The 27,143-nt window shown below is 42.0% G+C and overlaps 1 protein-coding gene across 1 annotated transcript in view; it reads left to right on the top strand.

Moving 5' to 3' along the window:
- LOC126483625 (ubiquitin-conjugating enzyme E2 T-like) overlaps positions 1-27,143 on the top strand; it is a 55,382-nt gene that overhangs the window by 20,108 nt on the left and 8,131 nt on the right. The window contains exon 3 of the mRNA XM_050106668.1: positions 1,278-1,473. Within this exon, the coding sequence (XP_049962625.1) occupies positions 1,278-1,473 (196 nt within the window). The remainder of the gene's footprint in view (positions 1-1,277; positions 1,474-27,143) is intronic.

Here is a 27,143-nt window from a genome sequence, read left to right on the forward strand (position 1 = left end):
ACTCTGATTAAAATTACTTTGTAATTGACAGATTGCAGTGGCAGGGGGGCAATGTTCCTGGCGTGCAGCCAGACACACTTCACAAGGCACCTATAGAACAGACAACATAGTGAGCACGTGGTGCGTGACAAAGAACTATGATTGGTAGGCAGCTGGCCCCTACCACTCACTTGCTGAAACATCAGTCACAAACTAATTTTAATTGCAGTATAACACAAAAAATATACCTAAAAATTACACTTTTAAGCAGCATTCAAATGTCATAAACATTACAATAATGTTAATTACAAACATGCTTTCTCATTTAAAGATGATGAGGATACGCTTTCTCATTTAAAGATGATGAGGATACAGAACACCCCACACCTCTTAGCACTTATGGAAAAATCCTGAATTAAATTAAACAAAAATTCTGTACCCTCAAAAACTGAAGATTAAGAAAATCACAGAAAACTTTAAGAAAGTCACGAAATGATGAAAGGAAGTCAAGAGTTCCTTGGATGACGTAAGATAGTGTAGCCATGCAAAGATGTCTTTCAATGTACCATTAATATCGCAGGAAAGCAAATACTACCACAAGGAAATGAGAGAAGATCTCTAAAAGCAGAAAAACAATAACAATGCAAAGAAAAGTGTGAATGGGGAAAAAACTATTTGCAGAAAACACATGCAGAACATTCATGAACGGAAGGGGTCTGCAAAAGAGTGAACAGTGTAATTAAGCCAGTTACAGGAAAAAAACAGTCTCCTAAAACAGACAGATGGTCTGAGCATGAAAAGATTGTCCCGCATCACAAAAGAACAATTACTGAAGTAGAACAATTGCCAAATGGTGAAAGAATTGCACATTATACTAAAACAGAGCAAAAGAAGGTGTTAGAAAAGAGGTTAAGTGGTCCAAAGAAAAATTAAACTGAGTAAACATAATTTGAGACAGAATTGCTGTCTAGAACACTATGTAGATACAGATAACTAACAAATAAATATTTTTAGTTAGTCACACTACCTTTTCATAAATAACCTTTATTTATTTGGTTGTTAAGCAAGAAGTTGTAAAAAGGTGTAGTGAGGCAAAATGAAAGGTTTAGTCCAACCCACTGCCATGCTACAAGTTGCATTTTAGATGTTCTGTTGGGTATCTGAAGAGTAACTTGGGGGGTGATAATTAGATACTACTGTGCAATATATTATCATATGATTTTCACTTTTTTATAGTTTAGTTTTGTTAGTATCTCATATAAAATACAGCTTGTGGCTGAATACATTTTCAATTTCAGATATCCATTTGAACCACCCCAAGTGAAGTTCCTAACACCCATTTATCATCCAAATATTGATTCTGGTGGTCGAATATGTCTGGACCTGTTGAAAGTTGGGAAATGGAAAGCTACCATTACATTATCATACCTTCTGATGAGCATACGACTTCTATTGGCTGAGCCAAATCCTAGTGACCCTCTTGTGGCAGAAATTGTAAGTGCTTGCTTTGATTAATTTCTTATTGATTTATCTTTTCTTAGTTATTAAATGAACCCTCGTACTACCAAGATTTTATTCTATCTGAGTACTACTGGCATCATATAGATACCAAGTAATTTACAGTCGATGTATTGGCAGTTTTTTTTTAATGAACTAACGTGAAAACATACATTACTGTTGTTCAGAGTAACGGTAGTAATCATCAGGGCTACTGGGAGCCAGGACTGGGCCCGGGGCAAGATGAGTGTGTGAGCTGCATCTCCAAATATAACAACCCCAATTTTATTGGTATTTTAAAGAAGGTTTGACAAAATTTAAACATATTACAATTTGGGGAATATTGGAGAGAGACAAAAAATGCTCATGGGGATGAAATACAGAATAAATAGAGCATCTTGTTAAATACAAAGCAGATCTTCACAAAGCACTGGATCAATATGTCCCAAAAACCGTGTGCAAAAAGTTGATTTTTCAGGGGGTCATATCTCAGATTTTGTTGATCGCAGAGCTAAGGGATCAGCTGTTTTGGATAACCCTCGGTCAACCAACCATTTGTTTATCTATCGAAAGAATTGATATACTGTAGCTATCCTACAGTACAGGGTCAAAATTTAAACATTGTTCACTTTCTCCAGACGAGGCAATCAAAGCACTGGATCAATATGTCCCAAAAACCGTGTGCAAAAAGTTGATTTTTCAGGGGTTCATATCTCAGATTTTGTTGATCGCAGAGCTAAGGGATCAGCTGTTTTGGATAACCCTCGGTCAACCAACCATTTGTTTATCTATCGAAAGAATTGATATACTGTAGCTATCCTACAGTACAGGGTCAAAATTTAAACATTGTTCACTTTCTCCAGACGAGGCAAATTGACCAAACCGCTTGTCTCTCTTGCATTAGGAGTGGTCTAGCATAGACCTTGGGTGGCTTATAAAATCACTGTTGTTAATGGGCAGTTCCTGAGAAAACCTTGAAAAACCACAATTTTTGAGTACTAAAAGTACCAGTTGTGGGGATGGCCACATCTATAATTTCTGTTCATAACAGACGGTCGAAAATTTTGCCATGTGTTCTTAAAATGATATTCTTGGGAAATTTCAAAACATTTTTCAGTATCATTTGTTGCTGATAATATGTGCTAATGTTCTAACACTTTAGATGACAAGAAGCAATGAGGAGCTGGTTTGCAAACTTCCCACCTCTCTCCCACAGGTTGACTTATTTGGTATGCACAGCCGATCTTCGTCTCTGGAAAGCTGGTCACGTTGATCTCCAAAAACTTCTTCTCTGAAGAATAATGCTGGTTAAGGGAAATTATCAGATTCTATCTTTACTCTTGAAATAATTTGTTACTCAAAGAATGCTTTTAGTTCAGTCATGGCATATCTTAACTTCCACAAACAACAAATTCACCATTTCTCATATAAATATTCGAACTCGTGCGAGTCAACCAAGTCGTCAAACATCATACTCTATTAAGATACATTTATAACAGGGTTGGTTTAATAACCACCAGAAAATACGAACATGTCTTGCTTGTAGCAAGTCCAATACATGAATTACTTTAAAGTCTAATCGCATTTCTTCATTTGTCCTTAACAATCATCACAGTCACTAAACCAGCAATGAATAGCACAGGCTCTTCTCTACACATACACTGAAACTCTATGGTTCGTACAGCAGGTACTTGTCGGCTGCCGCGTCCACGTTTTGTTCGTGACTGTTTCTAGACCTACACACACAAACATGCAATGCACAGTTGGTCGGATTCGTCTCTCTCACACTTCTATTTAAAATATAGTGTGTTCGAGATGGAGGAAGGCCAAGTGGTTCTAGAATTTACGCAGAAATTCTCGAAGCGCTACATATTTCCCCCTCTCAGATTGAACACGTGATATTTTATATATCATCATTATGTACATTTATATCACATATAATAATAATTCATATTTCAACAGTATCTAAAAAATCGTGAGGGCCATTGCCCACCCCCCTCTTTCTCCAATTGTAAATTCCAGTTGTTCATGACAATTGAGTACTTTATTCTGATTCCTTGTACTATTTTTTTCCTTGGTACGTTTTAGTAGAGGTCAGGCCGTGCTATTTTTTTGTTACAGAAGAACACTTTTCTGTGAAATCTGGGTAAAAAATTTAAATTAGAAATGGAAAACTAGGGCACAACATATATTCTGCAAACTGTTACAAGCAACAGGAATTTTTTATGCTTTTAAATAGTAGTATTATGTTTATATATTTTCAATATTAATTATTTTACTGAGCGTTGCCGAAGGACAAGAAAAAGCACAGCTTTCTTGATAATTGAATATAAAGATTAATTCCTGCTCTGATGTTTATGTTTCACTTAGCAAATTTTTTAACTGGTTAACTGCATATGTTTAGTATACAGGGTGTTACAAAAAGGTACGGCCAAACTTTCAGGAAACATTCCTCACATACAAATAAAGAAAAGATGTTATGTGGACATGTGCCCGGAAACGCTTACTTTCCATGTTAGCGCTCATTTTATTACTTCTCTTCAAATCACATTAATCATGGAATGGAAACACACAGCAACAGAACGTACCAGCACGACTTCAAACACTTTGTTGCAGGAAATGTTCAAAATGTCCTCCGTTAGCGAGGATACATACATCCACCCTCCGTCGCATGGAATCCCTGATGCGGTGATGCAGCCCTGGAGAATGGCGTATTGTATCACAGCCGTCCACAATACGAGCACGAAGAGTCTCTACATTTGGTACCGGGGTTGCGTAGACATGAGCTTTCAAATGCCCGCATAAATGAAAGTCAAGAGGGTTGAGGTCAGGAGAACGTGGAGGCCATGGAATTGGTCCGCCTCTACCAATCCATCGGTCACCGAATCAGTTGTTGAGAAGCATACGAACACTTCGACTGAAATGTGCAGGAGCTCCATTGTCCGTGAACCACATGTTGTGTCGTACTTGTAAAGGCACATCTTCTAGCAGCACAGGTAGAGTATCCCGTGTGAAATTATGATAATGTGCTCCATTGAGCATAGGTGGAAGAACATGGGGCCCAATCAAGACATCACCAACAATGCCTGCCCAAACGTTCACAGAAAATCTGTGTTGATGACGTGATTGCACAATTGCCCGCAGATTCACGTCAGCCCACACATGTTGAGTGTGAAAATTTACAATTTGATCACGTTGGAATGAAGCCTTATCCGTAAAGAGAACATTTGCACTGAAATGAGGATTGACATTGTTGGATGAACTATTCGCAGAAGTGTACCTGTGGAGGCCAATCAGCTGCTGATAGTGCCTGCACACGCTGTACATGGTACGGAAACAACTCGTTCTCCCGTAGCACTCTCCATACAGTGACGTGGTCAACGTTACCTCATAGAGCAGCAACTTCTCTGACGCTGACATTAGGGTTATCATCAACTGCACGAAGAATTGCCTCGTCCATTGCAGGTGTCCTCGTCGTTCTAGGTATCCCCAGTCGCGAGTCATAGGCTGGAATGTTCCGTGCTCCCTAAGACGCCGATCAATTGCTTCGAACGTCTTCCTATCGGGACACCTTCGTTCTGGAAATCTGTCTCGATACAAACGTACCGCGCCACGGCTATTGCTCCGTGCTAATCCATACATCAAATGGGCATCTGCCAACTCCGCATTTGTAAACATTGCACTGACTGCAAAACCACGTTCGTGATGAACACTAACCTGTTGATGCTACGTACTGATGTGCTTGATGCTAGTACTGAAGAGCAATGAGTCGCATGTCAACACAAGCACCGAAGTCAACATTACCTTCCTTCAATTGGGCCAACTGGCGGTAATCGAGGAAGTACAGTACATACTGACGAAACTAAAATGAGCTCTAACATGGAAATTAAGCGTTTCCGGACACATGTCCACATAACATCTTTTCTTTATTTGTGTGTGAGGAATGTTTCCTGAAAGTTTGGCTGTACCTTTTTTGTAACACCCTGTATAAATAAGGGCATAATAGATTTTTTTAGCTGTTAGATTAAATGCTGCATCCAAGAAAGTGAGTAGCTGCAGTGTTACGGAAGAACGTTATGGAAGGACGTTTTTTCCCAGCTATACAAATTTGACTTAACACAAAATATATTGTTATTTATTGAATTTTATAGCAATAAATGCTATCATACAAGTTACATATTGATTTATTACTGAAATTAAACTTATGTAGCATAGGAAAGTGAAATTACTGTTAGTAAAATATAGAATTTGTACATAAGTAATTTAAAACACTGTTCTGAGAAAGTACCCTTTACGTTTAATAAAGTAACTCTGGAAAATTGTTTATAAACTTCAAAATAATTGAAAAATTTTAGACTTAGGCATAACTACTTTGCTTAAGAATGCATGAATAATGTTGCTGAGATATTTCTTTTTTTTGTGTTTTTAAGGAAGTACCAGGAAAAAAAACTTTAATTTAGTTATTGTTCATAAACATCCACAGGATCTGAAAATTTATAAGCAAGTCTTTCGGAACTACCATTAATATGTGATTCACTTAACACAGAAATAATGTCAGCAGGAGAAACATTAAAGACATCATTCTGGACAATTTTAGATGTCTTTTTAGTATTGTCTGTTGACTTCATTCCCATCACTTCATAAATGTCTTTATCAGCGTGAAACTTCTGAATAATGCATGCATACCTCTATACAACAGCTGTATCACTAAACACTTGGCAAAGTAAAAATGACCCATTAGACAAGGCTGAATCATTTGTTAACTTGCTTTGAACTACTTGGTTCTGCTGCTGCTTGAAATCATTTGCACTCTGAATAAGTTTGTAGGTCCTTCCACTACTATGCTACCCATAAAAAACAGAATTTTCCAAAAGTGTGACGTGTTTTTTATCAGAAGAGGGTTGTGCAAAATGATATTTTCGAAGGCCACTTATAGGCAAACAGTTATTTGATCGGCTTTCCAACATTTTCTTTACTGCTTCAGTTCTTGACTGGAATGTAAATCACAATAATACTTTTGGCAAGATTTTTTGCAGCTGTTGCAAATTCTTCTGCATTATTTACTACTATTTTTTTTCTGGAGTATGGAACGAAAAATGACACTCTTCAGTTCTCCTCCGATGCCATCATATGGACCCTTGCCATGAGCTGTTTCGAAGTAACTTCGATCAGCTGTTACACCAAAATCTTCATGAAAAAGAAGATAACAAACAGAGAACCGGCTTTTGAAATGACTTGCAGGCCCATCACTAAAGTAATGGACATGTGAAATTGGAAACCCAACTTTTGTTTTCAGATGTGCTAAAATTGCCTGATTGAAAGCATGGACACTGTCCTTACTATGTTCTAAAGAATCAGATACAACACAGTAGTTTATATGCTTCAGTTCAGGACACTTGTAATACACAATGGCTGTAAAAATACACACTGTGTGAACACCAGTGAGTCTGCATGATCTCAGAGTGATGTTTTATCGGAAAGTTTTCTGAGAAATCCTCCAGTACAACAATGTCTGTTTCGGGAAGGACACGTTTTAACATGCGCAACTCTGAGTGCTGCCTACGTGCATTGTAAACATGCCTGGTCAAAGTCTGTAATTGCAAATAAAGTTGTACCTTTGCTTCTGACAACTTTGTTTGCATTTCTTGTTTCTTTTTATGACCTTCTTCTAGACACCATTTATAAAAAGTTATTCTTTCGTTTAAATCTCTTCAAAATAGCTGTCAAGATTTGAAGTGCCACACTCTTCACAATTCCTGTCTATACAGCTGATATTGGTGGAATCACAAACTGTTTTCTCAAGTACTTCATCCAAACTTTTTGGTATGCTTGGCACAGGCTTGTTCAAAGACGTTAATAACATAGCAACATTTTCATAAGTGCAGACACAAACTTCTCCATCTCTTAGTGTTATGGGTACCTAACATGCTTTAGTCGTAATTGTATAAATTTTGACAGTCCAATGGGTAACTCCCCATACTCTTGGCAGAAAAGTTCATAAATTACTTTAATATTGTATAACAAAAATCTCTTTTGCCTGTAGTCTTTACCACGTTTATTAGAAATGAATTCCTTTTTGCCAGGGCACTGCCAGCTTATGTCATCTCCTTCATAAAATTGTATCACCTTCTGTATTGTGTGATTTGGCACAGAATCCCTTCTTTTTCTTTCTTTCAAATACTGATTGTTTTGGTTTTACATTCCTAGCAATAAAGTCAGCAACTTTTATTACGTTTTTGAGGTGAAAAGGATTTGACGAGTTTTCCAAGAACTTCGGGATGCTTGGAAGGTGATGTTGGGAGACATCTCTTGATCCTAGCGGAAGCTTTACCTAACGTGCTAGGTGACATTTTTAAGGTTGGATTTGCACTGGTTTGACAAGCAAGGGCGTGTTGTGTCTTTTTCTTTTCTTTTTCATATTTTCCTAAATGACCTATTTTTCCCTCAGCTATTAACTTCTGTCGTTTTACTTTTTTTTCTCTCACGATCTTTTTGACGATACACTTCTGCTGTTCCTGGATCATTCATTTTTCGTTTTCTGCATTCCTTAGCACGCTCGACACCAGTTTTGGCCATCACACCTGCACATATATTCAAGAAACTTGTTAAGTTTATAAGTGAACCAAAGAAGCAATTGAATTTACATTACATTTCCAAAAATTTCATAGTAAGCCATTGATGTACATTTCATTTTATTTGCAAGCTCAAAGAGTGAACATATGCTCAGCCCAAAGGAGATATGCCATGTTTGTTTAGAGTCTAAATTAAAAATTGCAAAGCCAAAAAATTGAGAGATTATTTTTACATGTTTTTAAAAGTGTTGCACATAACAATGTCACCTAGTCTTTGCAGAGTAGGCTACGATATTCCTTCACTGTTAATAATTATCAAAATATTTGGAAGTTGTCAGATAAATACTAACAATATTAACAAGATGCCTCAGCATGTAAATATTTGATACACTTATTATATAGCACGTGGAATTATAGCCTACATTCTTCACGCAGGCTTTTGAAGTAATCAGGCTTATTTAAAAAAAAAAAATGTTTCAGGCTTATGCGTAAATGAACTAACTTTGTTTACATTAAACTAATACTCACTTTCACGTTGTTTATAACCTTTAAAACCAGCAAATTTACACTTCCAACATGAACAGCCACTTGAAACATATACAACAATGGAGAAAGAGAACAGAAACTGGAGGGAAAACATCTGACAGAATTGTTTCATTGGCTAGCTAGGTAAAGACATGCTGTGAGTGGCTGGTTTCATTTTTAGAGGGAAACTCAAATAGACAAATATAACAAATGTCCTTCCGTAAAAAGTTTTACAAAACAAATATTTATTAAATAGTCGTGTTTCATGTGGATTTATGGTACTGAAGACATCATAATACTCTTATATTAGGAAGTCATGGAAAAGAAAATTTTATATTAACTGTTCATTATATTTTATGTTGAAATTATGTCAACAATTTGTTATGGAAGGACGTTTGCAATTTTGGGGGAAATTTTATGTCGTTGATAAACATACCAAATTTCTTCTTTTAATAGCAATGTATTCCTGTTAGGCTAACTTAAGTGCCCACATAGATTTTGTCACAGGATCATCAATGCGTGTGATACAAATAATGAAAATGAAATGTCCTTCCATAACAGAAAATATTTTTTTTTTATAATGTGTGAGAAAAAAAATCACGCTAAAGATTTTTTAAAAAGGGAAAGGACTATAGCATATGAAACTACATTGTTTTCTGAACAAAATAGCACAAAGTTTTATGGTGATTAAAAGGTTTTTGAATTTCAGTACTTGTGGCATACAATATCATGGCCTGACCCTATCATTAATTTATTTATAGTAGTTTGTAGTCTGGAGGAACTCTGGGCAACTGAAGTGTACTTTTCGACCCTTGTAAACTCACATAAAACATAATAAACCTAGGGGTATATTGGATTCAAACTTACCAGAATAATTCCTATTAAATGTGTGACTTCTGTCACGATACTGTCCTTTTCCCGTTGGATCAGTACCCATACTTTACATGTGGTTTGACCCTATGAGTGCACTTCCTCCTTCCGGTCTAGTAGGTACGCCCCTTTATAAAACACCCCTATTCATCAGGCCACCGGTTGTCCTGTCTCTATGTAGGTACACCTGCCCTATATCCTTAGCAAATGCTGGGTACGTCCCCTGTATCCTTTATGAGTAGGCCTCATGTTTAATTGCCCTAGTATACAACTTTATGTACGGTATAATTGAATATTTCCTGGTAAAATTAAACTCTTATTTTTACACTTCACTCTCACTTCTTAGTACCTCAGTCCTCTTCCACTTCTCAACTTCTATAATCTTTGTAGATACTATGTCTACACATATTATTCAACTCATAGTAGATACTACGTCTACACATAATGATCAAGCCCCGCTACTCCATGACTCGTCACTTCATCAGTGTGTTTACTAAATTGACTTTTCTTAAATGATTATCACTATTAACTCCAGCCTTGCTTATCACTGTTTTACAATTATTCCACACGCTCTCCCTCTCCTATCTCCTCTCGCGAGTTGATTGCTACCATTATATAACACACACACACACACACACACACACACACACACACACACACACACACACACACACACTTTTATTATACATGTATGTATCTACAAGATAAGACCGAAAGGAATAATGTAGAACTGAGAAAACCATGTGTGCATCTTTCCAGATGTACACATATCGTTTTCCCCTACAGCCCTTGGCTGTTCTTACATCCTTTGAATCTGTAACTTCATTGTTTGTGTACTCATACTTCTTTGAGTGTATGCTGAAGTGTTTTCGTGTAATGTGATTATTTGGCCTTCTTATCAGAAGATAAGTTGTAGGTTATTGGAAACCATGGAAACTAGGAAGGACTTCTGCGATAGAAGTAGATGAATATGGAAAGAGGGAAAAATAGATAGGTCCTCAAGTGAGAAGTAAGAAAGGAAAAAAGGTAGACATGGTTGCTAAGATCGGAGAAGAGAAAGAAGACAGCCCCAAAGACAGGAAACGCTTCACACCCTCCTGCCCCAGGATCCCTACCTCTCCAGTACTTGAGTGAGAAGCCAGAGGATGTATGGTGTTAAATCGTCTCCTACAGAATGGACGTTCCCACCTTCACCCTTGAGTTGCCCCAAAGAAAATCTTAGCAACCCTATGGAAATAGTAAATGGTGAAGAATCGGGCACACTTGTTTGCGAGGGTCGTTCAAAAGGTGTGATGTGTGTTAGTCATGATTCATGTGTTACTGTAAATTGTGCTTTTACCTACACTACCCACCCCCTTTTGACATTGATACAAACCCTCCCGTCTGTGTCACATCTCATAAAAGGTATAAAATATTCTATACAAAGTATAAAATTATATATTCCATTATCACAGTCATTTAATTAGTCACACATATTATGTTTTCTTCAAATACAATATTCCATTCAGTTTACTAAGAAAAATAAGTTTCAGTGACTTTAACTCGTTTATCTTACATTCAGTGTGAGAATGGTATTCTCATGATTTCAGAAATTATTTTGAAAGTTAAGTGCCAGGTGTGGTTCTCCCTACATACGTAGAACTATGTGATGAAAAAAGGATTACCAGGCAGCTTTCAAGAAACCATTTTTGGAGTCATTGTAATTATGATTCATATTAATAGAATATACAAATTTAATGACATTGATTTCACCCAGACTTCTGGCAAAAATAAAATCTTAACTATATGTGGAGAACTGTTAGCCGCTATTGACATTGCAATCAAAACTGCAGGAGAGAATGGCTGGCTAGGCAGATTTAATCTATCTTATTTCAGGGATAATATGCGTACCAACTGCCACCTCATGTCGCCGCCTAGTAAAGTCAGGATAAGTTGGGGCAAGCTGGGAGGAGTCATGAAGACAGGTAGGGACTCCCCTGGAATAACCGAGGACAATGCAGTCAAAATTCCCAGTGGGCTCAACCCTCTAATAACCGTGGATGACGCAGTTACATACCAGGAGCAATTTTGGGTGACGTAATAACAAATTCTCACTGGTATGGTTTTTGTGAGAACCTCTAAGTGTGGAATAATAGAATAGTTTAAGAGTTTTGGGGAATTCGATGCAGGAAAATTATTACAGAAGAAACACCGAAAACAACTTGGGATCCGACGGTCGTCACTCCACCCATTAACACAGAACGTTAATGTCTTTGGGAGACAGAGGGCTTCGCCTGGGTCCCATGGATCTGATATTAACTTCACTTGAGCAAGTGCAGACCAGTACTTGTCGTTAAATTTAGTTTGAAAGTCTCCCCACTGCAAAACAATCACCACAAAACATCATTTCACTAGGTTACACAATGTTGTTCCTGGATAAGTTTGACTTCTCTCCAGAATTCGTCTGTTCTCTTCCTGGTATCAGTAAATTAGGAAGAAGTCATAAGCGATGTATTCCCGGATGTTATTCTCTCTGTGACTTTCCGATCTATAATTTCCTCCACCTGCTCCTCCAAAGTATTTATATTTATAATGTAGGAGTTCGCTAGTTTCTCTCTGAAATTTCTTTCCACAGTATCTACTCATGTATTCGTGCCTATAATTTGGGATTGGATAATTGGTATCAACTTCTCGTGATTATCAACGCTTTCTCTTACTGTATGTAATCTCTGCTTTACAGCATCGAACTTAACGATACATACATTTTCAAATAATTCCAATGTTTCATTGATTTCGGTTTCTACTTTATTTCATTTTTCCTCAATATCAAATTCTAACCTTGTTGCTAAGTCTTAGATTTGGTCATTCAGTTTCTGACTAAAGTCAGTGAATAGTTGATTTACATGAAGGTTTAAAGAATTCGTTAATTCTTTCTTTATATCTAATTTCAAATTTTCAACTTTACTATTTAGTGCGTCAAATTCAGTCTTTAGTAAACCTATGTTTGTTGCTAGATTATTCAAGGTTTCACTCTGGTCATTTCGAACTTCACTTTGAGCATTTAAACTAGAATGTACCAAACCTATTTCTTTCCTTAGAGTTTCATTCTGAGCATTTAATCTAGAATTTAAAGCTGCTGAATCTGCCCTCTGGGCATCTAGTTTTTCACTTAAAGTTGCAATTTGAGCATTTGAAGCTGCACTTTGTGCTTTAATTAAATTTGCTAACTCAGTCCAGTCTGGCATTTCTCTATTGATTCTCATAGACATGGCTGGTTCTGAAGTTTCTCCAGCTAACTGAACGTCTTCCATGGTTTTACCAATTTTAAATCTGGTAAGCATTTCAAAAAATTCTAAGGTTAATAAATACACAAATACAGTCTGTTGAAACAGTTTCTTCAACTTTATACACAAACAATTATTGTTTTACGCTCACCCTGTAGTGCCTCGAGGATTTCGGGGTAAATTCTAGAGTACCTCGTATTAGCACAGTCTCGAACACGCGTTATTTTAAAACTGTATCTACTGCCCCATAATTGTGTGTGTGTGTGTGTGTGTGTGTGTGTGTGTGTGTGTGTGTGTGTGTATACAGGACGGTTGTGTATCGGACGGATTACTGTCACGGACGTCCAGCTCAAGGAATAAGCGCGCTGTACTCCATGCGACATCGAACATTATTGGGTGAACATTTGAATGTTGCTGAGAGAAGAGAAGAGACAAGTACTTATTCATTCATTCTCTTACTCTCTAGAGTTACGGAGAGTTGCCATATTAAACTTGAGATAATTTCGAAACTGCATTTATTGAAAATGTATGTAATAGTTTCCGACGTTAAGAAGATGTACGGGACTTACTGAACGTCAATATTCATGTGTCAAAGGATTGAGCGAATCTCAGTGTGTATAGTTGATTTGTCCACTTAAGGTGTACAGTAGCTGTTGTGTAATCGATCGATTAACTGGTAAAGTAAATCATCATGTCAAAACCGCCAGAATGTGGCGACCAAAGTGAGCAGGACATGAAAAGGAGGAATCTTTTTGAAGAAGACTGAGATGAGAAAAAGTTGAAGTTGCCATAGCAAGATATAATGAGACGAAAAAATTGGTTTGCAAGATTCGATTAAGGAAGATTTGGTTGTGAGGATGAAACAACCATCACACATGCAGTAAACAGCCGACGCAGTCGCAGTAACCCGTCATCGTTGCTGGTTGCTGTTTGAGTTGCTGACTTTGCGCCCGTCACAAACGCCGCGACCAACATTTGAAGCTGCTGGTGCCCATGTGGTTCACCGGTGCCATTTCTACACCTCGCCGATGCAGCCTACAATCCTATGCCGGGTTAGCTCAAGATAATAACTATGTGAATGTAAATAGGATGGTCATTATTTGCAGAGGTGATTTTCTTTTCTTCAAAAAAAATTAGTACTATGGAGAAGGAACAACAACCTACAGAAACTGTAGAATCAGCCATGGCAATGACAGCGACTAAGGGCATGTCAGACTGGACTGAGGTAGCAAATTTAATTAAGGGACTAAGTCTGAAGTGAGACTCGGTGAACACTCAGTTAAATGCTAAGTTAGACGATCATTTCAAGAAAACCCTAGACTTGACACATGCAGTTGGTACTAAGATAGATACCCAAACTGAAACTATAAAAGACCAGACTAAAGTTTGAAGTGCAACTCTAAGTAAAGAGGTAGACTCTGTAAGTTCTCAGTTACATGCTCCGAATGAAATTCGAAAAAGCCAAACAACAAACATAGATTCATTGTACGTCAAAGTAGGCACCAGAATAAAGAATCGAGTAATCTGTGTGAAGGCACGATTGCTTTGGAAACTAAATTTGATGCTAAATGTAATAATAAAGAACCCGATCTTATGGAACAATTAGAATCTTGTGAAAATGTATGTAATGTTAAATGTAATTCCGTAAGACAGAAAATGAATATCTTAAAACAGAGCACAGATCGACCTAAGGAATTAATATCGATTATTCAATCGTTAATTCCACGTGTTAGTATACAAGCTGTCAGTTTGTGAATAAACAATGTAGAACAGAATTTTAAAGAAAAACTAGCCAACTTTGACAATATAAAAAAGTAGTCTGGTGGAACCATTTGAGATATTATAGATTGAGAAATTACCGAGAGTATAATCTCTGGAAATGTTTCGACTGTTGCTTTTTCCAATCCTAATGATGCTAACAAGTTTATGGACAAACAATTCAAACTGTACTTAATGTTGTTTTTCCTAATAAAGTGGTAATTATTTCATTGTGGGGAGACTTTCACACAAAATTTAACGAGAAATATTGGTTCGTGTATAATCAAGTAAGGTTAATGTCAGATCCATGGGATACTTAAGTGGACAGAATTGGTGTCTGTCTAACGACTATTCTGACGAATTGTAGGATAATGAGACAAGCAGAGTATATGTAGGAGTATGTATACATATTTTAAACAATATTTCCAAGTGTGGTGTCTGTTGGGAACATAGGAGTGGAAGAGTAATGGAGGACTCTAAAGGGTTAAAGGAAGCATTGAGAAGCGAGTGTAAGGAGTCAAGTACGATGTTAATTTCTTTAAGAAGTATTTGAATTCTAGGGTACATTAAGATGTATGCTAGGGCAATGGACTGTGAAGCCTACTCAGGAAGGAGGAGGAGGAAGGTGCACCCAGTTTGATTGCTTGGAAAAGGGCTGGTAGGAAGGCCCAAGAAAGGCTGACCTATACTGTGTGGGCAGGGGCACCAAGAAGGGGATTGACCTATACCATAGTATATTAGGAATTTGTATAAAGAGGTGTACCTACCAAACCGGAAGGAGGAAGTGCTTTCATAGTATTGATCCGTATGTAAGGTATAGGTACTATGCTTAAAGGAAAAGGCAATACTATGACAAAAGTCACACATTTAGTAGAGATTATTCTGGTAAGTTTGAATTCTCGTTTTCACTTGCATTGTCATGTTTGTGTGAAGTTATATTTGTTGAAAAGAACTTCTTTATTTACCCAGAGTTCCTCCAGAATGTAAAAGGTATTGAATAAATCCATGCTTAGTGAAAGTAGTACGCGAAGTAAGAGCAAACAACTGCATCGGTGAGCGGGTGTGGAATCAGCACCGGTGAACAGCAACTGGTGCCAGTGTCGTCTGTTGCCGGTTTCTGCATCGGCATCGCTGCGATGTGTGTGAGCTATATACTCCCCACACTGGATCTTTTTAGTTGAATTATTCTCGTTGTATCTCTTGTTAGTCGAATACGTCGAGGTCTTCTATCCGTTCTTTTAATGTTATTACTCCCCTACATCTTTCCCATTGCTACATTCACAAATTTTTCTTTTCATTTGATTTCTGGGCTAAATAAAGTTTCTCATAATGGTTTTCTCATCATTTTATACTCTGTTGCTATGGCAACATGTAACATCCACTTTTCTCGGTTTCGTCTCTTAATTCCCATTTAATCGGACCCTGTCATGGTCGCTACGTTCTAACACTTTAGACGACAAGAAGCAATGTGGAGCTGGTTTGCAAACTTCCCACCTCTCTCCCACAAGTTGACGTACTTGGTATGCACAACCGATCTTTGTCTCTGGAAAGCTGGCCATGTTGATCTCCAAAAACTTCTTCTCTGAAGAATAATGCTGGTTAAGGGAATTTATCAGACTCTCTCTTTACTCTTGAAATAATTTTGTACTCAAAGAATACTTTTAGTTCAGTCATTGTATATTTCAACTTCCACAAAAAACAAATTCACCATTTCTCATATAAATATTCGAACTCGTGCGAGTCAACCAAGTCATCAATCGTTAGACTCTATTAAGATACATTTATAACGGGATTGATTTAATAACCACCAGAAAATACAAACATGTCTTGCTTCTAGCAAGTCCAACACATGAATTACTTAAAAGTCTAATTGCATTTCTTCATTTGTCCTTAACAATCATCACAGTCACTAAACCAGCAAAGAATAGCACAGGCTCTTCTCTACACATACACTGAAACTCTATGGATCGTACAGTAGGTACTTGTCGGCCACCGCATCCACTTGTTGCTCATGACTTTTTTTAAACCTACACACACAAACATGCAATGCGCAGTAGGTTGGATTCATCTCTCTCACACTTCTATTTAAAATATAGTGTGTTCGAGCTGGAGGAAGGCCAAGTGGTTCTAGAATTTACGCAGAAATTCGCGAAGCACTACAATATGTATAAATGTGCCAAAGTATGTAAATAAACTGCCAAAACTTCACTGAACTATAGAATTCATTTTATATAAGCTACATATGCCGCTGTAGCAGGGATAAGTGGGGAACCATCTACCTCAATCCTCATTCCGCCTTCCTCACCAAACATTTTGGCATGTGAGCATATTCGCTCTTTTTTTATGCTGAAGCAGAATAGCAGAGAGACAGTGCCAGTGCGAGAGAAAGATAGAGGAGACAGTGATGGAGGTCCAGAGAGAGAAAGTGTTAGTGAGATGGCTGAAGACAATAACAATGACAGCCGTTGATGGTCAGTGAGAGACAGTGCCAGTGAAAGATAAAGAGAGATGCATGTATATAAAAGGAATGGGAGGAAAAGAGAGAGGAGACTGTGGAAATGAAAAAAGAGACAAGTGGACACCGTACATAGGCTTAGGGGCTCTGGACCCGCCCAGATTGGTGAACTTTACACATAAGTGTAGGGAAGGGTGCATTTCGGACTAAAATTTTCAGCACAATGAAAGTGGCAGTGGCATGGCAGAAAACTGATATGACCAGACTTAAAAGTTCACTTTCGGTTGCTACTCAATAATGAATTGCTTATAAATGTATGTATTCTCCATTTAATTTTATTTTTGAAAGTGGTTTAATTGAGTTTCATTCACTTTAAAAACAAAAAGCTAAGTATTATACTGAATTGTACTTCAAGTAGAGGTCTGGTGGCAGTAACATGACAATATGGAGTGTTCTGTTCCAACTTGTTCCGTGGCTGCCTACACATTTCAGTAAATAGACATCAGTGCACTTGGATATAAACCACAGTGAGTCGTGCAGTGATGAATATATTATAACCTACTTGCCGATAATACAGTCAGTGGCACTTTGTGAACCTTTCGTTCAGTAAATGTTTGAGTCGTAGCATCAAAGTCTAGTTGCCTTACCAAGTTGTATTCAGTTTCCTTGAAGGCTCCCAAATCTGTGAGATGTTGTTGATGCTTAATTGATCTGAGACAACTGTTAACATGATCAAGAATGTTGAAAGACATTTCTGCTTCTGCTACACTCACTGGAAGTGTGTAAAAAATACACATACATACGCATACCTTCCGAAGCAAGCTTGAAATTTTAAGCTCATGCATTTTATTTAAGAGTTCTAATGTATTCGAAGTTTGAAGTACGTGTTGTTTCCTAACATTTGATTCCTTCTTCAAAATCTCTTGTGACATAACCTGCATGCCTCAGCAACCTGATCGTCAGTCAGCTGTAAGTATCTCCATAAAACCCAAATGTTTCACCGAAAATCTTCACTGATTCTAATCGGGTTATCAGGTTTTCAAGTTAGACACTAGATTGTTAATTATGACATAAAATACATTTATCTTGAATAAGTCTTCTGAATTGACATCTGCCTCTTCATTCCTGTCTTCGCTACGAAATGATTTACTCTTCTTAGTGCACACCACCGGAAATTCAGGATTGATATTAAGTACAGTGGGAGAATGGCCTCCCAATTTCCATGGAGGTATTTCGAGTCATTTAATAAACTCTGTGCCTTACCTCAGTATCAGTGGCAGTATTTAGAGCTTGTATTAATATGCTTCTGTACCAATTACTTCAGCAGAATTGATGCCATGATTAAACACTTGCATGATATCACATAATCCAAAACACCTCATAGCACAAAATTGTTTCAGCCGATAAATTTAATTTACTGATAGTTTCAACAGAAATGGTAGTTCTGTCCAGATGAGCTGCAATTGGTATTCCGGCATCAACCCGAGCAATCCAGTGGTATCAGACATGGAATATAAAGAACTTCCAACAATGTTTCAGAACAGATGGGCTGCTACTGAACAGGATGTGAAGATGTTGAATCACTTAGAAAAAAGAATCTGCTTCATGACAACTCTCGGCTGCATGTGCTCCACATAAAGTTTTAACAAGCACATAAAGAAAATTTAGCCAGAGGATTTCACTGAAGAAAATGTCTGAGCTCTTCTATAAGACTGTGTACCGTATTTTACGGACTATAAGACACACCTTAAAAAATTCTTAGTTTATACAACCAAACTGACCTTTAAAATTCCTGAAAAATGGCATGTAAACTTTCTTCTTATTCTTCCTCCTCTTGCTCTTGCTCTTGCTCTTCCTCTTCAATGTCACCGTTGTCCTCTTCATATATAAGATGACCCCCTTCGGGTCCAGGGATTAGAATAGGTCCGAGGTATTCTTGCCTTCGTAAGAGGCGACTAAAAGGAGTCTCACACTTTTGGCCTTTGTGATGGTCCCCTGTAGGGTTCGACCTCTATTTTTCAAAATTTTCCCAAAGAGCGAGCCAATTGGGGAAGGGCACCTTACGTGATGCATCGTGTCCATCATACCTTGAGATCTTTAGCCCACTTTCTCGTCGTCGCACTGCAGTCCAGCTAATTCTTCATCTCTTGAGCGAGGACACCTTCCTGGGTGCATTCTCCTCCACCCACTATTCAGTGTAGTTCTCTGTGCCGACGATGACCATGGACTTCTTTGCACCTTATATCCAGCACAGTAGTCAGTCCGTTGTGGTGGGGCCACCATGTACCCTGTTGGTTGTAGCCTCCTGACAACACAGGGATCGTTCTGCTGATGTCCACACTGTTCTCCCCATGTATGCCAAGGAGGAGATGCCTGTCACCATGGGGTATCGGGACTCCCAGCAATGGCCATCCTGCCAGGAGGTGGCCTTTGCTGCAGCTGGGTAGTGACCATGGAGAAGGCCCCTGGTCAGAGTGGGTGGCATCAGGGCGGATGACGCATGATTGAGCGTACCACGCCATCACTTGCTGATGATCAAATACCAGCAGTTTCTAAGTGTTCCAAGTCTCAGTACAGTGCAAGAAAGTATGATCCTGAATCATTCCCCTCCCTGGCCACACCATGGGAGGAATGCCAGGCTAAGGATGACAGCGAACCTTATTCATCCTGGTACCTCGTACATACAAGAACTGATGGGGGCTCCTTTGTTTTGATGAAGCCACAGTTTTTGTAGAGCATTTAGAGGACAAGTTTGGGGAGGTGGAGGGCTTGTCCAAAATGCGATCTGGGTCAGTCTTGATTAAAAACAGCATCTTCTGCCCAGTCTCGGACTTAAATCGCTTGTAACAAGTTGGGGGATGTTTCTGTTACCATCACGCCACATAAGAGCTTAAATGTGGTCCAGGGTATTATCTTCCACAGGGACCTTCTTTTTCAGTCTGACGACGAGCTGCACGCCAATTTAGAGCGGTGAGGTGTTCATTGTGTGCGGTGTGTCCATCTGGGTCCGGGGGATAATCAGGTTGCCACCAGTGCCTTGATCTTGGCCTTCGAGGGTGACTCCTTACCCAAGAAGGACAAGGTGATGGTCTACCGCTGTGATGTCAAGCCATATATCCCTCCCCCGATGCAGTGCTTTAAGTGCTGGAAGTTTGGCTATGTGTCTTCACACTGTACCTCCAGCGTCACATGTCGAGATTATGGACATCTATCACATCCCAATAATCCATGTGCCCCGCTTCCCATCTGTCTGAACTGCGGAGAGCATCATTCACCTTGCTCGCCAGACTGCAGGATTTTACAGAAAGAGAGGAAAATCATGGAACCTGGACCGACTGACCTGCACTGAGGCTAAGAGAAAATATGAGTGCCTACATCCTGTGGCTATGACTTCCTCATACGCCACTGCTACGAGATCAGTTGTAGCCCCATCAGTTTCGCTAATTCCTGTCGGTTCTCGGTGCCAGACGCGTACCCCTGCCCACTTGATGGTGGAGGGCACTCCCCCCCCATGTTGCTCCTGCACCACCTACCTCAGGAGCACTGCCGCCTCAACCATCAGGGACATCAGTCCCCACTTCTCAGCCAGAGAAGTGTAAGTCTTCTTTGTCTGCTCCCACCATGGAGGGGTCCCTTGGGTCACTCCCTTCCCAGGTATATGCTAATGGGAAAGATGACACCCACCAGTGGCTGAAGTGTCAAAAAGCAGCTCATCGTAGGGCTTCACGATCATCCTGAGTCCTGGAGACTGAAGCAGTGAAACCCTCCCAGCCAGAGAAACCTAAGGGGCAGCGAGAAAAGTCCAAAAAGAAGACCTGTAAGACCAAGGAAATTGTGGTGGCACCCACACTACCGCCACCTGCAAGCTCTGCATCTGGGGTTAAGATGGGGATTCTGGCGTCCGCTGAAGACCTAGATCTCGCTGGACCTTCAGACCAAGTGGATATAGACTGCTGAGGCAGTAAGTTGGTGGCAACAGGTGACCCTGAGGTATAACCTGCCTTATTGAGTGTTCCATGCCTTCCCCGTCTCACAATGACATCATCCTCTAGTGGAATTGCGGCAGTTTTTTCCACCACCTGGCTGAGCTATGGCAACTGTTAAGCTTTACACTTGCTATCTGCATTGCTGTCCAGGAAACCTGGTTCCGGCAATGTGGACCCCTGCCCTCTGTGGCTATAAGGGATATTACAGGAACCGTAGCGACTGTAATAGTGTCAGGTGGAGTTTGCGTTCATGTTCTAAACTCAGTCTGTAGTGAAACTGTGCCCCTTCAAACCCCTCTTGAAGCTGTGGCTGTCAGAATAAGGATGACGCAGGAAATAACTGTCTGCAATGTATATCTTCCTCCAGATGGTGCAGAACCCCTGAATGTATTAGCTGCACTGATTGATCAACTCCCAAACCTTTCCTACTTTTGGGAGATTTTAATGCCCATAACCCCTTGTAGGGTGGCACCGTGCTTACTGGCCAAGGCAGAGGTGTCGAAACTTTACTGTCTCAGTTCGACCTCTGCCTCTTAAATACTGGGGCCGCCACGCAATTCAGTGTGGCTCATCGTAGTTACTCTGCCATTGATACATCCATTTGCAGCCCAGGACTTCTCCCATCTATCCACTGGAGAGCACATGACGACCTATGTGGTAGTGACCACTTCCCCATCTTCCTGTCACTGCCCCAGCGTCAGGCCCATGGACACCTGTCCAGATGGGCTTTAAACAAGGCAGACTGAGAAACTTTCACCTCTGCGGTCACCGTTGACTCTCCCCAACATGGTAACATCGATGTTATGGTTGAGCAGGTGACTAAGCCAATCGTTACTGTGGCGAAAAACGCGATCCTCGTTCTTTAGGGTGCCCCTGGCGAAAGGCGGTCCCTTGGTGGTTGCCGGAAGTTGCTGAAGCAATTAAGGAGCGTCAGTGAGCTCTACATCAGCATAAGGGGCACCCTTGTGTGGAGCACCTCATATCCTTTAAGCGACTCCGTGCCCGCATTCGCCAACTTATCAAAAGATGGAAGCAGGAGTGTTGGGTGAGATACGTTTCGACCATTGGGTGCCATACGGCACCTTCCCAAGTCTGGACGAAGATCAGACGTCTTTTTGCGCACCAGACCCCAACAGGTCTGGCATTAACATCAATGGTGTGTTATCTACTGACGCAAATGTGATTGTTGAGCACTATGCTACCCCCTCCCCCCCCCCCTCCCCCCACCCCCCAGCCTTTCGCACCCTCAAATGGCGGATGGAAAGGAAAGTCCTCTTGTTCGCTACACGCCACAGTGAACCCTATAATGTCCCATTTACACAGTGGGAGCTCCTCAGTGCCCTAGCTCATTGCCCCGACACAGCTCCTGGGCCACATCGGATCCACAGTCAGATGATTAAGCATCTCTAACCTGCTTACAAGTGACATCTCGTCATCTTCAACCGGATCTGGAGCAGTGACATCTTTCCATCACATAGAGATAGGATGACCTGTGACCTGATGAATAGGGATGTTTTATAAAGGGGCATACCTACCAGAATGGAAGGAGGAAGTGAATTTATAGGGTCAACCCACATGTAAGGTATAGGTACTGATCCTACGGGAAAAGGACAGCATCATGGCGGAAGTCACACATTTAATAGGAATTATTCTTATAAGTTTGAATTCTATATATTGCTAGCATTATTATGTTTTATGTGAATTTACAAGTGGCGAAAAGAACACTTTCAGTTGCTCAGAGTTCCTCCGGACCACAAACTACTATACATAATGATATTAGTACGTACTAAGGAAAAAAAAAATAGCACAAGGAATTAGAATAAAGTACTCAAGTGTTAGGAACACCTGGAGCTTACGATTGGAAACGAAAGGTTGTCCTCATGATTCCTAGATAAGAAAACGAACTCCAAAATTGATTGAAATGTTCACGTTTTATAATTAAAGTAAAATTAAAAAATAAGGAATAGCTAAATAAGAAGGAAAAGGGTATTCACGGTTATGAAAAGAACGAGGTGTACTGTTGAAATATGAACTGTTATTATATGTGATATAAATGTACATAATGACTGTATATAAAATATCGCGAGTTCAGTCTGGGGGGGGGGGGGGGGGGGGGAACATGTAGTGCTTCGAGAATTTCTCCATAATTTATAGAACCACTTGGCCTTCCTCCGTCTCGAACACATGATATTTTAAATAGAAGTGTGTGAGGGACTAATCCGACATACTGCACATTGCATGTTTATGTGTGTAGGTCTAAAAACAGTCACGAGCAAATGCGGACACGGCTGCCGAACAGCGGTTGACAAGTACCTGCTATATGATTCATAATTTCAGCGTATGTGTAGAGAAGAACAAGGAGTGTTTACGTTTTATTCTGTGCTTTTAGTGACTATGATGATTGTTAAAGACAAATGAAGAAATGATGTTAGGCTTTTAAGTAATTCATGTGTTGGACTTGCTAGAAGCAAGACATGTTCATAAATTATGTGGTTGTTAGACCAACGCTATTGTAAATGTATGTAATCGAGTCTAATACGAGACAAATCGGTTGATTTGCAAACTTTCGAATATTTATGTGGGAAATGGTGAATTTGTTCTTTGTGGAAGTTGAAATATACCAAGACTAAACTCGATTCTTGTTGTCTGAAACATTAGATCGCTCTATGGTTTTAATACCTTCTTCTACTTCTCCGTGTGGTGTAGGTCTTGTATCCTGCTTCCTTCGAACATCTTATGCTGCAGCCACATTATCGTCTCCCTCGCGAGCGGCGGTTGTCGCCTCATCTGTGCCGTCTTCAGTGGGCCCTCGGGGCCGTGCCTCCCTGTCTGCCCCCTCGTGTCTGGGGGCAAGCCTTCCTCTGTTGCCCCCTTAGCAGTTGGGGGCAAACCCTCTTCTGTACCTCCCCTCACGCTTACTTCGGGAGTGACATCTGCTCCAAAATCAGGGGGCTCCATCCCTCCCCCTCCTTCTCCGCTGGCGTTGCCTCTGCCAGTTCCTCTCTCGCGGAAGGGGTCCCTCGGGGCTCTCCCTTCCTCCATTTCTTCTCCTACCCAGCTGGATGTCAGCCAGTGGCTGAAGGTTCCGCCACCTGCTGGTCGTAGGGCTTCTGCGTCGTCATCAGCTTCCGACGCTCCTTCAGACAAGCTCTCCCAGCCCTCTAACCCTAAGGACAGACGCGAGAGGAAGGAACGTAACGTGTCCAAGAAGGAGGACGTTCCGGCGGTTTCTGTACCACCTGCTATAAATAGTCCTGGTTCCGGGGATGAGGTGGAGATCCTCGCCTCTGTTGCGGATCTCGCCCTCACAGAACCCTCGGGGACCTTTCCTATGGACACAGCTGACTGTCCCCCGGTGGCGGCAGTTGGCTGTGAGGTGACGTCTGCCTCTTAGTCGCTTTCACGCCCTCCCAGTCCCTTCCTGCTTCCATTCTCCAGTGGAACTGCGGCGGTTATTTCCGCCACCTGCCTGAGCTCCGGACGCTTCTGAGTGTTTCCCCTGTTCTCTGCATTGCTCTGCAGGAAACTTGGTTTCCAGCAATGCGGACCCCCGCCCTTCGCGGTTATCGGGGATACTATAAGAACTGCGCTGCCTGTCAACGAGCTTCAGGTGGGGTTTGCCTCTTTGCTCACCACTCTGTCTGTAGCTAGCCAGTACCCCTTCTGACGCCTTTAGAGGCAGTCGCTGCCAGGGTTGAGCTCTCGCCGGCTACTCTCTTTGCAGTCCCGGACTTGTCCCATCCGTCCACTGGAGAGTGCATCCTGACCTGTGTGGTAGTGACCATTTTCCCATCTATGTGTCACTGCCCCAGTGTCATTCTTCTGCGCGCCTGCCCCGCTGGGCTCTCAACAGGTCTGACTGGCCGGCTTTTACTTCCACTGCCACCATTGCGTCTCCCCCCTCAGGGTGACATTGACGAGGTGGCCCGTGTCTTGACCACGTCCATCATTTCTGCGGCCGAGGCTGCCATCCCCCGCTCTTCTGGTCTCCCCCGGAGGAAGGCTGTACCCTGGTGGTTGCCGGAGATTACTGAGGCTATTCGCGACCGTAGGCGGGCTCTCCAGCGTCATAGGCGACACCTGTCTCTGGAGACCCTCATCGCCTTTAAGAGGCTCCATGCCTTGGCCCGTCGTCTTATTGCACGGCGTAAGCAGGAGTGCTGGGAGAGGTATTTCTCATCCTTGGGCTCCCGTGTCTCTCCCTCGCTCGTGTGGTCCTGGATCTGGCGGGTTTATGGATACCAGACCCCTATGGGTGTCCCTGGGATCTCCCTGGACGGCGCTGTTTGCACGGACGCTGCCACCATTGCTGAACACCTTGCCGCGCACTTTGCTACGAGCTCTGCGACTGCAACTTCCCCCCTCCCCCTCCCCCCCCGTCCCCCCCCCCCCCCTCCCCCCCCCCCCCCCTCCGCCTTTTGCTCTCTAAAGGAGCGAGCCGAGCAGACGCCGTTATTATTCCACACGCGTCGTTCTGAAAAATACAATGCTCCTTTCAGCGAGAGGGAATTCCTCGCTGCCCTCGCCGATTGCCCTGATACAGCACCAGGACCAGACTGCATCCACGCGCAGATGCTGAAGCATCTCTCCAGGGACTGCCAGAGATACATCCTCACCATCTTTAACCGCATTTGGAGCGAGGGCGTGTTCCCGTCGCAATGGCGAGAGGGTGTTATTGTCCCCATCTTGAAGCCCGGTGCGGACCCGCTGGCGGTGGACAGCTATCGTCCCATTACCTTCACCAACGTTTTGTGCAAATTGCTCGAACGTATGGTGGGGCGGCGTTTGTGTTGGGTCCTTGAGTCGCGTGGTCTCCTCGCTCGATCCCAGGGTGGCTTCCATCGGGGCCGGTCTGCTGCGGACAATTTGGTGCGGCTGGAATCTGCTATCCGTATGGCCTTTGCCCGACGTCAGCACCTCGTTGCTGTATTTTTTGATCTGCGGAAGGCGTATGACACCACATGGAGGCATCACATCCTTGCTACGTTGCATGAATGGGGTCTTCGTGGTCAGCTCCCGGCTTTTCTTCAAACCTTTCTATTGCATCGCTCTTTCCGGGTGCAGGTCGGTGCCGCCTCTAGTTCATCTTATGTACTGGAAAATGGGGTCCCGCAGGGCTCGGTGTTGAGCGTCTCCTTATTTCTAGTGGCCATTAATGGTCTGGCTGCATCCGTGGGGTCGTCAGTATCTCCTTCTTTGTATGCCGACGACTTCTGCATCTCATTTACCTCAATGACTACGGGCGTCGCCGAACGCAGGCTGCAAGTCGCCGTTCGCAAGGCAGCATCATGGGCTCTGACTCATGGTTTTCAGTTCTCTGCAGCCAAGACTCGAGTTATGCACTTCTGCAGGCGTCGGACGGTCCACCCTCATCCTGAACTTTACCTCGACGGCCACCTCCTTGACGTGGTGGACACTAGCCACTTCTTAGGACTCGTCTTTGATGCCTGGCTCACATGTGTTCCTCATATTACTCAGCTGAAGCAAAAGTGCTGGCGGCATCTCAACGCCCTCCGCTGCCTGAGCCACACATCTGCACGCTGTTGCGATTGTACAGAGCCCTTGTGCAGTCCAGGCTTGATTATGGGAGCCTGGCCTAAGGGTCTGCATCACCCTCAGTGTTGACGTTGTTGGACCCCATACACCACTGTGGGGTTCGGCTTGCAACTGGCGCTTTTCGTACGAGCCCCGTGGATAGTCTACTGGTGGAGGCCGGGGTTCCCCCGCTGCGGATTCACCGCCATCGCCTGCTCGCTGACTATGCTGTCCACGTGCATTGCTCGCCGGGCCATCCCAATCATCGCCTGCTTTTCCCTGCCATGGTCCTCCATCTGCCCGAACGGTGACCTCTGTCTGGGCTTTCCATAGCTGTCCGTGTCCAGTCCCTGCTGTCAGAACTGGGGTCATTCCCTCTTCTGCCTCCCTTCCGGGTCCGTGCACCTATGCCTCCCTGGTGTTTGCCCCAGTCGTCTGTCCGTCCGTCTGGACTTGGCACAGGGACCCAAGGACTCGGTTCCACCTGTGGCCCTCCGTCGCCGTTTTCTTGCGCTCCTTGCCTCATTTTCGGGCTGTGAGACTGTCTACACTGATGGTTCCCTGGTTGATGGTCACACTGCATACGCTTTTGCTCACGCTGCCCATGTTGAACAGCGCTCCTTGCCGGCTGGCTGCAGTATTTTTACTGCAGAGCTGGTGGCCATATTGCGCGCTCTTGAGCATATGCGTTCCTGCTCAGGTA

Source organism: Schistocerca serialis, chromosome 6 (assembly GCF_023864345.2).
Source record: "Schistocerca serialis cubense isolate TAMUIC-IGC-003099 chromosome 6, iqSchSeri2.2, whole genome shotgun sequence".
Classification (NCBI taxonomy): Eukaryota; Metazoa; Arthropoda; class Insecta; order Orthoptera; family Acrididae; genus Schistocerca; species Schistocerca serialis.